Source organism: Borostomias antarcticus, assembly GCF_949987555.1.
Source record: "Borostomias antarcticus genome assembly, chromosome: 24".
NCBI lineage: Eukaryota > Metazoa > Chordata > Actinopteri > Stomiiformes > Stomiidae > Borostomias > Borostomias antarcticus.
In genome coordinates, this window is record NC_140257.1 from 10,732,034 (window position 1) to 10,749,299 (window position 17,266).

Sequence of the window (17,266 nt, forward strand, 5' to 3'; positions counted from 1 at the left end):
AATGTTCTAAGCCGTTAGACAAATATATTCCAGGAGCTTGCTCCAGGTTGCCTGTTTTAATATCCGTGTTGCTTTTATGGCTCTGTGTGCTACTAACCCTGTTCTGCCTTCCCTCTCCCTAGTGCCTCTCTCTCTCCCTCCTATCTTCTAACCAGGTCCAGTGGATGCCCCACTGTCACTAGCAGACCTCCCTGAGTCCAATAGATACCCCTGTGTCTGCTGTGGATATCGTAGCATTTAGTTAACACACACACACATACACACAGACATACACCAGCCCACTTCTTTAGACCTGGGCCATAGCAAACACACACCAGTATTTGCCATGTCTCTCCTATGTTGTTTTTTAGCTTATCTTACTCTGAAAATTTAATTTAATGTAATTTATTGCTTTATAAATGTTCTTATCTGGTAGACAAACATACTCCAGGAGCTTGCTCGATCGCCTTGTTGAGAGGGGTCAGGGAAGAATTTTTACAGCTCACTTATCTGGCCCCCAGGTGATTACTGTTTTTTTGCTTCCGTCTGGAATATGTAAGGGTGAGTCGTATACCCACCTCCCTTGTTCTCTGTAAAGCGCATTGTGTTGCCTCTGGGTATGAAATGCGCTATACAAATAAAGCTTTGATTTATTGATTGATTGATTGATTGATTGATTGATTGATTTTACTAAAATATTTGATTAAAGCTACAGTTTGCATACAGAACATGTCACGGCCGTCTTGAGTTGCTTGGAGCACATACTTATTTGTCACAAAAAAGTGAAGCTTTGTTCTTTTATGAATTTACTATGGGCGTACTGAAAATGTGACCAAATCTGCTGGGTCAATGCAGATGTTTTGAAAAATGAATATGAAAAAAACTACCTCCATTTATTTGTAAATGTTTAACAAATGATTTATGAAACATTCTTAAAAGATATATTAATCATTTGCAGATGTTATTGTGTGCTCTAATCTAAAGTTAAGACTACTTATTATTTACAAATATGTTTGTTGTACTGTATGTATGGCTGAACAACTAGATGGTAATTCCCCTCTTCTTTGAGACGGTAATTATCTTTACCTCATCTCCCACACAACAATGCTTTCCCACACAACAATGCTTTCCCACACAACAATGCTTTCCCACACAACAATGCTTTCCCACACAACAATGCTGATGATAATTCTCAAGGCAGATGAAAATTCCCTTCGCCTCCTTTAATATAATCATGCAGTAAAAATACAGTTCTAAAAATAAAGAAATCAAGTGGAATACAACATTTTAAAAAGAAGTGAAGCATTAAGCAAGTGCCTAAGAGTTTCATTCCTGTATGAGGAAAGTCATAGCTAGTTAAAAGCTAAAGTGAACAGAAGGCTGTGTCCCTATCTTCTTCCGGTGTTACTGGCAGCCTCAAATAAACCAGCAGCAGATGATCAAAGTGTTCTTGAAGACAAGTAGTTAGTCATGTAGGTTAGTCATGTAGCTTGGTCCTTGCCCATTAATGGCTTTGTATATAAGGTGGACCTGATCAGGAAAAATAGAGTCTGCACACCAGAAATATGCTCCCAGGAATATTTAATTGACACAGAGGTGACGTTTGTAGCCCAAGCCCTTCTTCAGACTCCAGCTTGGTCCTCGCCCATTAATGGCTTTGTATATAAGGTGGACCTTAAAATCAACTTGAAGTGTTACTGGAAGCCAGTGCAGAGCAGCTAAGACTGGACTTATGTGCTCGCTCTGCTTGTTTATGGCTAATAGCCAAGCTGCAGAGTTTTGAATGAGCTGAAGTTCTTCAGGAGGCCAGTGAAAAGTACATTACAGTAATTGAGTCAGCTTTAGGAAAAAAAGGCATGAATCAGTTTTGGTTTATAAATTGTCATTTAGCTACTGTATATTTCTAAGGTGATTTTTTTTCATCCTTGTTAATGTGGGACTTGCATAGAGTTCCAGAATATTCACGTCATAATTATCTTCATCGGAATACTTGATTAATAGTTGATGCAGGTGAATTTGACTAAATAGTTAAGATTGAAGAATTTATGACCAGCAGAGCACATTTCCTTTGGAGCAGGTTGCCTTTCTGAATATATTTGTCACCATAGAAACAGGATGGAAGACTAGGGCTAGTAGGGATCTGTTGCTAGTGAGGGGGAGCCAATTTCAACCATTCTGCCCCCCCCCTCCCCAACCCCCTCCAATTAGGCTTTTACTTCCTCATAGAATTCATAATGTGTCATAAGGTACAACATGGCTGCCATTGTGCTTGGTCCTCGCCCATTAATGGCTTTGTATATAAGGTGGACCTTAAAATCAACTTGAAGTGTTACTGGAAGCCAGTGCAGAGCAGCTAAGACTGGACTAATGTGCTCGCTCTGCTTGTTTATGGTTGATAGCCGAGCTGCAGAGTTTTGAATGAGCTGAAGTGTCTGTTTTTTTTCTTTCTTCAGGAGGCCAGTGAAAAGTACATTACAGTAATTGAGTCAGCTTTAGAAAAAAAAGGAAAAAAGGCATGAATCAGTTTTGGTTTATAAATTGTCATTTAGCTACTGTATATTTCTAAGGTGATTTTTTTTCATCCTTGTTAATGTGGGACTTGAACTTTAGATCAGAATCTAAGAAGATACTACTTGTAACCTCAGGTAATGGCACAAATACATACATCATACAACAACTATTTAAATTCAAGTCTTACAGGAAATCACTGTAACTCAGTGAGGTTAGATGGTTTGCAAAATGACTGTTTTGCCTGGCATTTCTGCCTGGACCTTAATGGATATGGATCCCCTGCATCCGCATGGATCCTAGGTACATTAAGGACATTAGGCTGAACGAGTGGCCACCGCTGTTTCCTTCAACACCCACAGGGTAGTCTTATGATGGCGGAGGGACAGCAGACAATTAAGCCTCTTAAGCCTGCTCGCTGGGCATCTGACACACACATCTCTTTTGAAAGATGAACCTCTATTTTCCTGGACTGGTGATAATCTGTGCCTATCAGCACATCCTGCTCTCTTCCCCTGCAATGAGACCTCTGTAGATGATATGGCTTAGATGGATGTAAATTATATATTTTGCAACATGGAAAATGTTGCAAGTCTGAGTTTGATATGAGAGTTCTTGCAGATTCCAATTGTTTGTTGTCACACTTCATGTCGTCTTATCTATATGCATTTTGTTTTATGTTTTTTAGAGGGGGGATATTCTGTGGCTCGAACTAAACCTACCTGTGATGATATTTAGTCCTCTTTTTGGTTCCTTTTTTTCCCCACTTGAAAACACTCTCGGTTGCATCTCATCTGTACCTCTGCTACGCTGGTATGGAAATCAGGGGCATTTATTTCATGTTACAGTTTTGGTAATAGATGGCACATTAAACTGAAGGCGTGTAAGAGTTTCAACTTTGCAAACACACATTACTAGAGAGAGACTGGGAATATTGTTTTTGCTGCTGGAGTACATCCTTTTAAATGATATCCATAATGAGTTTATAATATGCATCTGGGCTACCTCCTCTCTACTTTGATGTCTTCCAAATGGCCCGGGTGTCATCAGCAAAACATGTAGGCACTTTCCCGCCTCATTGACTCCCAAATGTATTTTAAATATCATTCCTGGTAACGCAATTATTTAAAACGCTGAACTAAACACTTACTAATGGGGAAAAAGACAGTGACTTCGATAAATTCATTTCTCAAATGGTGGGCATTGTTTTTTTTTTTCCCCTCCATGAAGCGGGGACTATTGTCATTATATATATATTTAAAAAAATCCCAGCGGTAGCACCCTCCCCCCACTGCCCTTATAGCCCCCTGTGGACATGCTCAGTCTCTGGTCTCCTCATGTGCACCTCGAGCACTTTCTAGTAAGGTGGCTGTATTGTGGTCAAGCTTCTCTGGTGGTTAGTGTGTGGACATTGAAAACAGCTAATGAGTCCACGGCTCTTCATTTATGCAATTAGGCAATTAGTTCCCTCTGATTACACGCCTCTTAATGCTGTTTTGAGTACTATTGCACATGTAGTGATACAGTGGAAGTGATTAAACTATGCCCCTGACACACACACATGCATGCACGAGCACACACACACCCACGCATGCACGAGCACACACACACACACACACACACACACACACACACACACTCAAGCACACACACCACTGAGTAGTCATCTAATATCCACAGAACATAATGGAATTAATGTACAGAGCAGTTAGCTACCAGACTATGAATATCTTGTAGTTTTGTAATTGGATTTTGCAGTCAATTAAGGGTGTATTCTGGGACAAACCTGCATAGAGTTCCCGAATATTCACGTCATAATTCTCTTCATCGGAATACTTGATTAACAGTTGATGCAGGTGAATTTGACTAAATAGTTCAGATTGAAGAATTTATGACCAGCAGAGCACATTTCCTTTGGAGCAGGTTGCCTTTCTGAATAAATTTGTCACCATAGAAACAGGAAGACAGACTAGGGCTAGTAGGGATCTGTTGCTAGTGAGGGGGAGCCAATTTCAACCATTCTGCCCCCCCCCTCCCCAACCCCCCCCAATTAGGCTTTTACTTCCTCATAGAATTCATAATGTGTCATAAGGTACAACATGGCTGCCATTGTGTGCCATCTCTGAAAGCTCTTCTCTGTTGAGCTGTGGATCCCTCTGATGGCTGTATGACTTCCCATATCCGTGGCCCATCAAGTCCCTCAAATACGGCTTTACACAGAGACACTCCGCATACCAGTCCAGCCCTGCCTCATCACTTTGCTCCAAATCTTATGTGGGAACCCAAATGAATTTATAGAGCCTTGAATTGAATGGTAGCTCTGTGCCATTCCATGGTAGCATGATTACTCCTTCTCCTCCTCTAAAGCCCTAAACCTACTACCTATAATACATTGTCTGTCGTTGCAGATTCCAATTGTCTCCCCAGTGCACTGATCGCCACGCAAATAGCCCTCTGCTTCATTATGACAATTGAGAGGTTCATATTTCAACCTAATAGTCCTCCATAACTTTAACCATCTATCACAACCTCATTTCATTGCGAGTGCAGTTAATACGCGCTTCCCCACCAAGTGGAACATTTTCTAATGATGCACTCTCAACACCAAAACAAGGCCAGCCTGGGCTCTGCATCAGTCACTAATGCATTCTATCCATAATGTGTTTATAACACGCTCCCTTAAGGAGACAGAAATGACTACAGCTAGACACAGACTGCAGTGGGGATATACTGTATATATATGGAGAGAGCCTGATGCCACCACCAGTGGCAAATGGCCATGATAATCATGAGCAAAAACACTGGCATTAATGATGGTATCGCTCTCATGATAATATGTCTGTAGATGTAATACCCATTAGCAACATATCAGCGGCCATCAGAAATAGATACACCGAGGGAGACAGAGGTGGAGGGAGTCACATACAAGCACATTAGGACAGAATACTTGACTTTCTGGGTTGTTAAGAGGTTTGCGTTCTGGGTGATATAAACATGATCCTAATTTGGAAAGACCTCATCATTTTACCCCTCACACACAGATTGCATTCGCTGACTTCATTAGTGATATTATTCTGTAATCAAGGACTATTCAATGAACAATGACATTATGCTTAGACAAGATTTCCATTCAATTAGGACATGGCATAACGAGGCTCTGTAATGTTCATTCTCTTCTGCTATTGTGATGCAAATGTCAGCAGCTTAGAAATGCATACATTCAGTTTGACATTGATGTAACAGGTTCTATACATGTCAATGGCGTTTGAAGATGTACTGCCTTTAACTACACAGTTCAGAGGGGCACATTCCAGTAGGCCTAGTTCTCTTCCCCTTCACTTGAACAGATTGCATAAAAACTTCTGGAAGGGTTTCATATCTACTGACTGAACTAGAATTGACTAAGTATATTCTTACTGTAATAGGTAGTACTCTAAATTCTAGTCTTCAAGTGTTGTTGATAAGCTGTTTTGATATTTGCCTTCAGCACTAGATTATGCTCTTAGAACGCTTGTTTTTGAAAGGAGGTGGACTTGATTTCTGGCAAGTAGTAGTACCTTGGCTTTTCCTACATTACATGCCATTATTTTAAGTCACTTTGGATAAAAGTGTGAGCTAAATGTAAAAATGTAATGAATTGCTTTTAAGCTTATCGATAGCATCTGCATTATTGACACAAGGATGCTAATAGTGTTAGTAGATAGGATTAATGTAGTCCCATGTCTGAACTACATTTCAGGCCTATTCAATCCGGGAGCATCTGTAACCTAGGCTACTCAAACCCATTTTAGATGGCCTTAAATGGTGAGCCTATTCATTCAAGATACGAATTGCTTAATTCACAGAATGAATTGGCAAAGACAATGGTGCCACCAAGCGGTGAGAATTGAACATTGCCGCTAATATATTGTGGAGGCTTTATTTTAGGACGATAATCAAGCTTGAAAAAACACGGAGCAAATCAATGACAATGTGAACAAAACGTTGTGTGTATTTATTTACCCAAAAATAATAATGCAAAGCTTTTCTTTATCATTTCGAGCTGGTGTACTTAGTGACAGCTTTTGTCCCCTCGGACACAGCGTGCTTTGCCAGCTCTCCAGGTAACAGCAGCCGGACTGCGGTCTGCACCTCTCGGCTGGTGATGGTGGAGCGGTGGTTGTACTGGGTGAGGCGGGACGCTTCTGTGGCAATTCGCTCGAATACGTCGTTGACGAAGGAATTCATTATGCTCATGGCTTTGCTAGAGATGCCCGTATCAGGATGGACCTAAAAAGAGAGTTCTCGTGAAAACTCAATGGAGAAAGAATGGCCGTCTGGAAAGTGCATCATTTTGTCGCCGATAGCTGCCTCACCTGTTTCAAAACTTTGTAGATGTACACAGCGTAAGTTTCTCTTCTCTTGGCCTTTCTTTTCGCCTTTTTTTCGCCTGGTACCTTTCCTTTCTTCTTGGTTACATCATTACTCATTTTAGAAACTCGACAGAGACCTCGATAAGTTTGGATCAAGTAATGAGAATAAACCGGCTACAAATACTCGAAATTCCGCAGCACTATACTCGATGGTGTGTTAGAGCCACTATAAGGATAGAAGGATTCTAATGGCATCCCTCCCTACCTTATCCCCACCTGCTTTTAACTGTTCACTAATTAAGTCGCCCACGTGACGCTCGGGCACTTAATTGACAGTTAAACAAATTAAACTCTGGGGTGCGTCTTAATACTTTGCTCCTGTTTAATACAACTAGAGCCGCGGGGTAGGTTATTGCGCGCGATGGCACTACCAATTAAAAGCAACAAGGCTGCTCTTGGATGATTTTTATAATCTTTCCAGCAGCCTGGACTCCAGGCTCCCATATCCTTCATAGACCTGCACAGGCGCAGTCCACTTGGTGTCGCGCGAGCACTAGGCTTTTACCCATCTATTAGAATATGGAAGCAAATACTTCAGCTACTGTTACAGTTTCAATTAATCAAACTAGTACCTTTATGACTAGTACCTTCGTGGTCATTTGTACCATATAATGTACAGTACACAGTGCAGTAGGCTATATGATTTTAATCAGGTCTTTTGTCTTTTGAAATACATGCCCCCGCTTTCATTGCAAAAAGAATTTGCTTTCCTACCTGTCCATTAATCTAAAATGTTAAATCTTAAATGTTATTGCAGGAAGTCATCAAGATTCGTTACATGGACAAAGCACATATGTGGAAGGTAAGACACTGTATTTCGTTTCAGTTACAGTATAACAGTTCCAATCAAATGCCATGGGGCATATAATTAGCCTGGCTTCACCAGACCCAATTGGCAAAAAATGTGAAATGAAATAGAATGAGCGCACGTGATCAGACTGGCGAAGCCAGGCCAGCGTATAATATCCCAATCATTTAGAATAATTGTCAAAGATCTAAAATGATTTAATTTACTCCACCATTAGTTCCCAGCACCATTCTCTAGTACCAGAAATCTCTGGTCGTACAGTAACATTACTTTATAGGGCCATGCATTGGTTAAGACACACCAAGTAGATAACTGGAACCAGGCTCTATGAACAGTCTACCAGAGTACCGAGACCAAACTATAACTGAATGAGCACTAGAGGGACCTGTTTAATGAAGCCCCCAAAGACGAGTGGGCTTCTGCCAGGAATAACATCTTCATCATGCAAAATCATTGCCTTAATTTAGAAATGAGCTCATTTGTCAAAATCGTGAACAAGCTTATTTTACTCCTTCCACACACTTTTGGAGCCGGTATATTTTTTCATCAGTGGAGTGTTCCTAGAGCCATTAGAGCATTTAATTAGAAGCACCCCTCCCCAACCATGGCCATGCTCAACCCCTTCACAGCAGATTGTCATGCACACCCAGCGCAGGGTCATAGACCTTGTGCTCCCTCTAATTGTTCCTGGCCTTTCCTCTGCAAATATGCAGCATTCCGTCAGCAGTAGAATACAGATGAACACCGCTCTTATCGTCAACACATTTTCCTCCCAGGTCACTCACAGCCACCCCGCCCGCACATTCAGCTGCATACGAAGATTAGCAAGCATTAGTATGTATGAGATCACTTGACGTGAAGGCCATGTTTATTTCTGTTGGTTCACAGATAATCTGATGGTGTCTCACAAGGCAAGATAATCCGTACTTCCTTTGTTATGTGTGTGAAATGCCAGGGGATGTGTTGTGTACTGTATATCTGCTACCCCCACCCCTGTTAGCATCACAGATCAGCATCCAGAGCAGATCGGGGGCTCTCTCCATAGTGTTGTACCTGTAATGTGAGGATGACAGTCACAGCTAGTCAATTTCGAGACTGGTTGCAGTGGTTATTTGTAGGATGTTTGCCCTGTCTCATCACGCAAATGGAAACATCTTGACTTACTGCAGGTGGTGTCCTCATTCAAAGGTTTCTTGATAGCCTGCCAAGTTTGAATACATGCGCCAGGAAATCAGATTCATAGCACGGCTTCGCTTGACCATCGATTAAGATCGGCACCCTTTCCCCGATGAGCACTGATTCACATCAGCAACTTAAATAACCCTAACACTTTTCAATACAGATCACTGCAAAAAGAGTGAGTGGAGCAGTCTCTGTCATATGAAAGATAACACTATTCATTGCGTACCCCTGACTACTGTTGCTAAGGATTTATAGATGTCTGCCCGGTGTCCATGCCTGATTGGTTACAGGAAACTCGCCTTTCCTTATGCGTATGGATCTCAACTGATCATCACATATTGATTTGCTATACCGGTCAGTGTATTTCAAATGAATAATCTTTGTGTAGAACAGAACTTCAAGGAGGCCAAAACCATCGAATCAACAATTTATTGAGCATACCTAACACAGGGGACGAATCTCTAGGCAATACTGGTGTTCTAATGGAGGTGCCGAGCTTTTAACCTGGCTTCAGGCCAGGAATCACATGACTAACAAATTTGCATACAATGAATGCTCATTTAACACAGATATGGTCACAAAACGGTCAACTGATCTTCTTGAATGGTCTTTGCATCATGTGAGCTCTGCCCCCTGGACCCTAGGAGCTTCCTGAGTCCTCCTAGGATCACATTACAACTGTAGGCTACTCACTTCAGAGGTGACCATTAGGTCATGCTGACTCATAGACAAAAGCCATCTGTTGTCACCCACATGTTAAAACTCTAAATTAACACAGTTCCAACAAAAGTGAAGTTTATTCATTATTCTAATAAAATGATTACTACATGAGAGTAATACAGATGTGATTAATGTAATGCAGTATAATACAATATAAAAATGTACTACACCGGAGCAATTGTTCAAGGGCAGAGTGTACTGTATGGTGTCTTTCTGGATGTGAACATCTCTCCTACCATTATGGGCACCTGGCCCTCCACCCTGGCACTGCAACGTTTTGGGCATTGGGGAGCTGTCTCTGTCAACCCCTCTGTCACTTTTTGACACCGGTGCTCTCAAATTTCAGCTGTAAACCGTTTAAAAGTTCAGGAGCTCTGAGGCGACCCAGTCTGTTCTCTGTGGCTTACGCCAGATCCCTGCAAATTAAGGCCCGCAGTCTCTGCACAGTATATTGTCTGGGGTCTTACTTGTGCAGGGTTTTTCCTGCATAGAGGATTTTTTGCCGCCCACCAAAGAGATTTGAGCCAGAGCCAAAGGACAATCACCAGTGCCAAAATGCAAAACAATTGAGAATAAAAATTAGCGATTCCTACTGTAGCAATTCCAAATCCTCTCCAAATGTGTTTGATAGCTTGTTTCAAGTGTAGCCCATCCCTCTTTTTTGCATTGTCCATAGTTTGGACCACCAGTAATTGAGATAATTAATAAACAGGTTATCAGTATCTTAAACATTTTGTCTCCATTTTGTGTCAAGTCAGGAGATTTTCCGTTATTGTGAAAAGTGAGCTCAGTCAGAACAACAGCAAAGAATATAGGCCTGTATATGCTGGTAGGCTACTCAGCAAAAAACGGAGGTTTTCAACCAAAATGTGTGTTCATCATCCCCCAAAGACCCATTCAGAGCCAGGAAAAACCCTGTTGTGTATGTGTATATTACCTTATTGATTATGCATTTTTTTTCAGATGCCTGGCCCTTGAAACGGTTTAAGGGGGGTTCATAGCCACTGTCAGGGAGGTTTTCGTGGGTGTACGTTTGATTTAGATGATTGCAGATCTGAGCGTGGGGTGATTTGTCACCTGCAGATCAGTAGTATAAAGATCATGCCAGGAGACAGAGTACTGAAGCAACAAAAGTACAACACTAATGCACATGCAGGCAGATACTACTGCCACTTGCTGCAGATTAGGTACAGTAGGTAGGTAGGTATGTACATACTAGGTTGGTAGTACTTTATTGATCCCCAAGGGGAAATTACTGTGTCACAGCAGCAGTATGCAAGAAGCATAATCAAGTTGAAGTACACATTTAAATCAAAATTGACAGTACATACAAAATATACAAGAATCCAAATACAGAAGACAAATAAAACCATGAGCTACTGAACTGACTGGTCAGAAAGTTGTGTTTCATATGCATATCTGCATGCTTGTTATGTTCCAGGAAACCAAGCAGTTTAAATCTGGTTAACTAACCAATGAACCTTGCTCCATCTGTTCAAAGTCAAGTAAATCATCATTTCATCTAATCTATACTTAGCCCTTCAGCAATCCGCAGTAGAAATGGGATGTATAATGTTCTGCTCATCTCCCTCCTCCATTATTGAATTTGGAATAAAGGAATCTCTCTGGACTAGAATACAAGTAGCCTACTGTATGACATTGCATTTGTCACATTGTACCACTCCATAGTTCAGAGTTTGACACCACTGTTGAGAAGTGACAGAACTGTGGTTTCACTTGAACCGCTTATTGTCGTTTTGCTGTCATGCTCAAAAGCCAACATCAAGAGCATAGCACTTAGGAGAGAGGGGCTCAAATACACGTATTTCTCTTATTCACATTCACTGTGTTATGTATATCCAGTCCCGCAAGCCACACGAAAGCAAAACGTCTAGTTTTTTTGCATAATCATGTGCACAGTGTTAACTCCATCTTGCAAACAGAAATACTCCCAGTGGAACAAATTGTGAGCTGTTTGTATATTTTATGATTAAATACACAAACAGCTGTACCTGTGGCAGCCGAAAGGGGGGGACTATAAATTCGGTTTGTGAGTCTGTGTGTGTGTGTGTGTGTGTGTGTGTGTGTGTGTGTGTGCGCGTGTGCATGCGCGTGCGCATGTCACCCCATACTACTAGAATCCACCACCGGGATGTTTTTTTCCAGTCATTTTTCCACTGCCAAGTACATTTTGTTATTTACATTAAAAACTATGCTTGGTGTCCGGTAGACTCCTCGAGATGGACAAGCCATAAGATCAACGGATATTATGAGATTGTGGCGGGACATAATAGGAAATACCAGTTACTTGCATAACTGTCATTCTATGAGGGAGACGTAGCCCCTTAGCGGCTTCGCTCCTATTGGTATATCCCTCCGGCTTGAGAGAGAGAACTTGGGGATGCATCTTGCAGGTACAGTAAGCACGGACAAATGAGGAGGGCATCAACCAGACAGAAATGTCTCACACACCAACTCCCCTGAAAAGGGCAGTAGATGTTGCCACACCCCGAGTAGAGTGGGCATTGAGATCGGCTGGTGCCACCCGACCTGCTGACTGATAGGAAACGCTTAACCAGAGGGTGACTAAACACTGTCCCGTTAGCAGCACCCTCATGACAGACTGAGATAGCAGCAAACCTTGATGGTGGATGTTGCCTTGCAACACATGGGGTAGATCTGCCTGTCTGACACACCACATGACGGAAATCTGACCCTTGGCTGCGTGAAGCTTAGATGTAGATGAAGCACACAAGCCCATGATGGTGGCAATCGCCGTCACAGACAAACTGCGCTGCTCTAGTCTGAGCCTCTCAGGAGCCAAGCTCACAGAGGGAACCGCAGGGTCGGCAACGAGAGCACCAACCCCATGCAGTGCATCGTGACACGGGTATAAGCCACGGGCCTCCCACTACCACGGATGGAGATCCATCATCCAGATGGCTTTGGAGCTGTAAGGCGCTACCAACAAGATCGACAGCCTCTCCAGAGGCACGCGATCCAAGAACCCTGCCAACAGCTCCAGAAGGGGGGATGAAGGAGACCTCTCGGCCATGGGTCTTGCAAGCACGTCCACTCCCACGGATCGATTTTGGACCACCCATTCCCCAATTTGGTCATCACCAGGCGTCTCTCCCGTGGTCGGACAAAATTCCTTACAGAATTTCAGTATTAACTGAGCACTCGCCTTGGTTCCCCCCACTGCCTTTGGATCGGGCAGGTGGGCCATTGCGTCTTTCATGTCAACCATAGTCCATGGGCGGTGGACCAATATGGGTCCTGCTGCCTTGGAAACCTCGATCATGGGTAGTCTGAAGTCCATGGGGGTGTGGGCCAAAGGGGGTGAGCAGTCCGCGACCACCTTTCTCATCGGCCTCCTCCGATTTCCCATCACAGCTCACATGCACAGTTTCTGCCACAGTTGTTGATGTGTCTCAGGCTCTGATATAGATCTCAGAACCATTCAAGTGGTCTCTAGTTGTTTTGCCGGTTTTGGTTTGGTTTCGGGCTTCCTCTGGTTGTCCTTCTGTGAAGGTGCAGTTGGCTGTTGCGGTGGGTCTTCCAGGCCGCCCACAGCTCCGTCCTCGTTGTACCGGTCCGGGTCAGCTGGCGGTGGCACATATGGCGGCGGTGGCGGGGGGGCACCGTTGAGGTCAAGATCCACCTTAACACACTGAGACAAGGGTTGAGTCCTAGCTTTCCCTGCCTGTGTTCGTCTCTCCCTTTTGCTAGCCTCTTCTATCCACATGCTAAAAACTCTCTAATCTACCTGAATCTTGCCCTTCTTTTTATTACTTTTGTCTTCCTCAGCTTGCAATTTTTCTTTTAGTTGTTCTAACTGCCTCATACTAAAGATTCCATCTCTTGGGAATCCTAAATCTATCCATTTACTGTATTTAATTGTGCCAGACTCCTCTCACCATAATTCTTCTGCATGAAAAACATACAGTATTGGGAGACAAATTGTCTTTTCCAGGTGAACTGGTCTTACTGTCACACACACAATAAATTGCTTTTTTTCTATACAGACAATCCAATAATCCCTAATGTACTATATAGCACAACTAAAGTAGCATGTATTTTCCTTAAATGTACTTACTTCTGATCGATGAGTTAATTTTAGATGTATTAACTCTTCTGATCAAACAGTTAATTGTTATTGTAATAACTCCTTCTAATCAATTGGTTAATATAATTAATTTTCACTCTTTCATGAGAATCTGCATGTTCCCAGGTTACGCAATCCTACAGCTGGTTCCAAACCTATTATACTGTAAATCCGTCCTGGCCTTCCCCGAACATGTCGTTCCCTCGGGTCACGCACTGATTGAATGGGCAATATCTAGAAAACTATTGCGGCGATCTTCCCAGTCATGAACTTTTTAACACAGTACACGTCTGTATGTGTTCCGATTTCTCTAAAATCTGTTAAAATGTTGTTTAGGTGTGTCCTAGTTTCCACCTATCCCAACCAGAATCAATTATCATGCAAATTACTGTCTAAAGATCCACATTAGCCAAATTACAAAATGTCCCAGAATTCATACATTTATCAATTAGCCTGAACAATACTCTTGTCAAAAATCCACAATTTGTTATTTTCTGAAATGCGACAGTGAACAGTCCAGACTCCAGTCCTCCTCTCTTCTGATTTGGTCGGTGAGGTTTTGAGGTTGGTTACTCAAGATGATCGATCACTGTCAGCACAGAGTCCGTCCTGGTCACTTGTGCAATCCCACTTCTGACACCAAATTGTTGTGGAAACTCCTGTCGACAAAACAGGAGAGAGTGAATGCCAACGTTCTAAGTTCAACAAAGTTCATGACATGCAAGCAGCACAGTAGCCACATACAATACATACAAACAGCACAATAACATACAAACACCCCCAATAACCCGTCTCAAGAAGGGGACCATCAAACCTCAGTTGCTTCATGCACACAGCAGTCTGCAATGTGAGAAGTGGCAGCCCAGATCTGCGGTTACAGTCAACATTTATACTGTCAAAGAGAGCCACCTCGGCGCCTGGGCCTTTTCCCAGCCCTCGCTTCCCACCCCCCAGTCCAGATGGATTCCTGTTTTGTCGACAGATAGACTGGCATGGCTGGGGTGCGAGCAGAGACAGTTACAAAAACATCAAATTACAAAGTACACAGCATTCTTTCTCTAGCCAAGGTATGAGAGGCCAGTTCTGTGGCCTAAACAACAGACACTGTTAAAGAAATGTAACTAAGGTCTAATATGTTAAAGGAGTTCAGATAATATCTAATAATACATAATTTTCATTACACCGGTTACCACTCTCTGTAGGGCCTTGCGATCCTGAGAGCTGCTGTTCCCGTACCAGGGGGTGGTATTCCCAGTCAGGATGCTGTTGACCGTGTATGAGTAGAAGCTCCATCCCATCTGGTGGGACGCTCTGAATCTCCTCAGGTATCTGAGGTGGTCTGAGGTCTATGACGTGCTTTCCTCACCACAGTGTCCATGTGTGTTGACCATGTCAGGGCCGTGGTGATCTGGACGCCAAGGTACTTGAAGTTGTCCACTCTCTAGAGCGTAGTTCCTCTCCTGCTTCCTCCCAAAGTCCACCACGGTGGCTGTAGCTCAGTTGGTAGAGTGGGTTGTTCAATGATCGAAGGGTCAGCGGTTCGAATCCCAGCTCCGACTGTCCACATGTCGAAGTGTCCTTGAGCAAGACACCTAACCCCAAATTGCTCCCAATGAGCAGGTTAGCACCTTGCATGGCAGCTACCGCCATTGGTGTGTGAATGTGTGTGTGAATGGATGAATGAGAGGCCATTGTAAAGCGCTTTGTGCCGCTAAGGTGGAAAAGCGCTATATAAGTGCAGTCCATTTACCACCATATCCTTTGTCTTGCTGACGTTCACATGGAGGTTGTTTCCGCACATGGCTAAAACTACATTCTGCCTGGTGCAGGCCCACAAAAGTTGTACTTTCCTACTCATGCATATGCATTCATCGGAGGATCGAGGGAAAGGTGGGTGTAACACGCACAAAACGGGGAGGAGATGCCCATGGAGAGACTGATTAATATCCCGTCATATGTATGAAAACTGCGGGGTAAAAAGCGTGTCTGTTTTGCAGTGAGATTTCTCCGCCTTTGAACAGCAGGTGTAATCCAGTTCCGCATAACCCACCTACACATAATCATATCCCCTGTTAATTAAGATCATATCCCGTTAATTAAGAACATACAGTTTTTATGAACTGCGTGCATCGTTGGAGGGGGAAGGGAAATATTTATTCAATATTTTTGATAATCTGATATTTGTGCTACACAGATACAGTATTTATGAAGTCGCATAGCCCATTAACCAAATTTGTCTCAGATACATTTAATATTGTGTATTAAGGCCTGAAATTATCCAAAAGCAGTAAATTACAGTACGATTATAACATGGATTAAGACTGGAGCATTCACAATGCAGACATTAACTGCAGACATTAAATTACACCATTGCACCATTCAGGGATACCAGGTTTTGTAAATAATTGACTTTAAAAAAAGAATAGATGCCAGGGATAGCCTACAATGCCAAGTGCCAAACAAGATACATGGCTGATGTGATCATTGCGTAAAGGCAAAGACCAGCCTAAAATAGCCTATCACGTCAGTCCTCATAATTTAAAGCAGCCAATTACACAGAGGTAGCCTAATTATGGACAAAGCAAGACTGCATACTGCAGGTCGCTATATTTTCCCCGCCAGCCTGATCTCAGTTTGGGGCGGCTGTGGCTCAGTGGTAGAGCGGGTTGTCCAATGATTGTAGGGTCGGCGGTTCGAATCCTGCCTCCTCCTGTCTATTTGTCAAAGTGTCCTCGCGCGAGACACTGAACCCCAAATTGCTCCCAATGAGCAGGCAAGCACCTTGCATGGCAGCTGCCACCATTGGTGTGTGAATGCGTTTGTGAATGGATAAATAAAGAGTGGCCACTGTAAAGCGCTTTGGATAAAAGCGCCATATAAGTGCAGTCCATTTACCATTTACCATCTCGCAAGCTCACATTGTATTTCACTCCACAGATCAGTCTGGATATCAAATTCGAATCCACTCAAACCAAGATTGGTTTGTGCCAATCACAACCGTTTATCTGATATGGGGTGGGTTTAATAAGATGACGGAACAGAGGAGCGCCGTAGAGGCATTTTCGCTGATTGGTTATAGGTGTATCCAATTGTGTCCAGAGGCATTTTGATCTACGGCCGTTGGTAACGCCCCTTGGGAATCGGAAAGCAATTGTGAGTTTCAAGACCTTTCGCATTTTTGCAAATTGGGTCTGGCAAAGCCAGGCTATAGTTTAAAAAAATGTGTTGTTGACGGTTTGAAGAGTTCAAGTGACCTCTATATTTACCGACAAGTGACATTTTACTCTGGCTTATGGAGTAATTTAGCTGCAAACAAGTTTATAACTCTTTGAGTTATATATTGCACATAACACGAATAACACGTAAAACATTTAATATTAATATTCATTAAGAAAATATGATGTTTACATTCTATTCATTCATTCTATTACATGCATTGTGGGTAAAGGACAACAGGTTTACTATGTTTGTGAATTATTCATATGCAAACGTATACAATTTTGATAGCACTGCATATGGAGTGTGTTTTGCATATTAAACCGTGTGAGG

The 17,266-nt window shown here is 42.7% G+C and overlaps 1 protein-coding gene across 1 annotated transcript; it reads right to left on the minus strand.

Annotated features, from left to right (window-relative positions):
• Positions 1 to 6,519: 6,519 nt before the first annotated feature.
• Positions 6,520 to 6,956, minus strand: h2bk1 (H2B.K variant histone 1; the record flags this gene model as incomplete). The annotated part of the gene is made up of 2 exons (XM_084457865.1): positions 6,520 to 6,756; positions 6,843 to 6,956. The coding sequence occupies 2 exons, from the start codon at positions 6,954 to 6,956 to the stop codon at positions 6,520 to 6,522; spliced, it is 351 nt and encodes a 116-aa protein (XP_084313991.1).
• Positions 6,957 to 17,266: the final 10,310 nt, after the last annotated feature.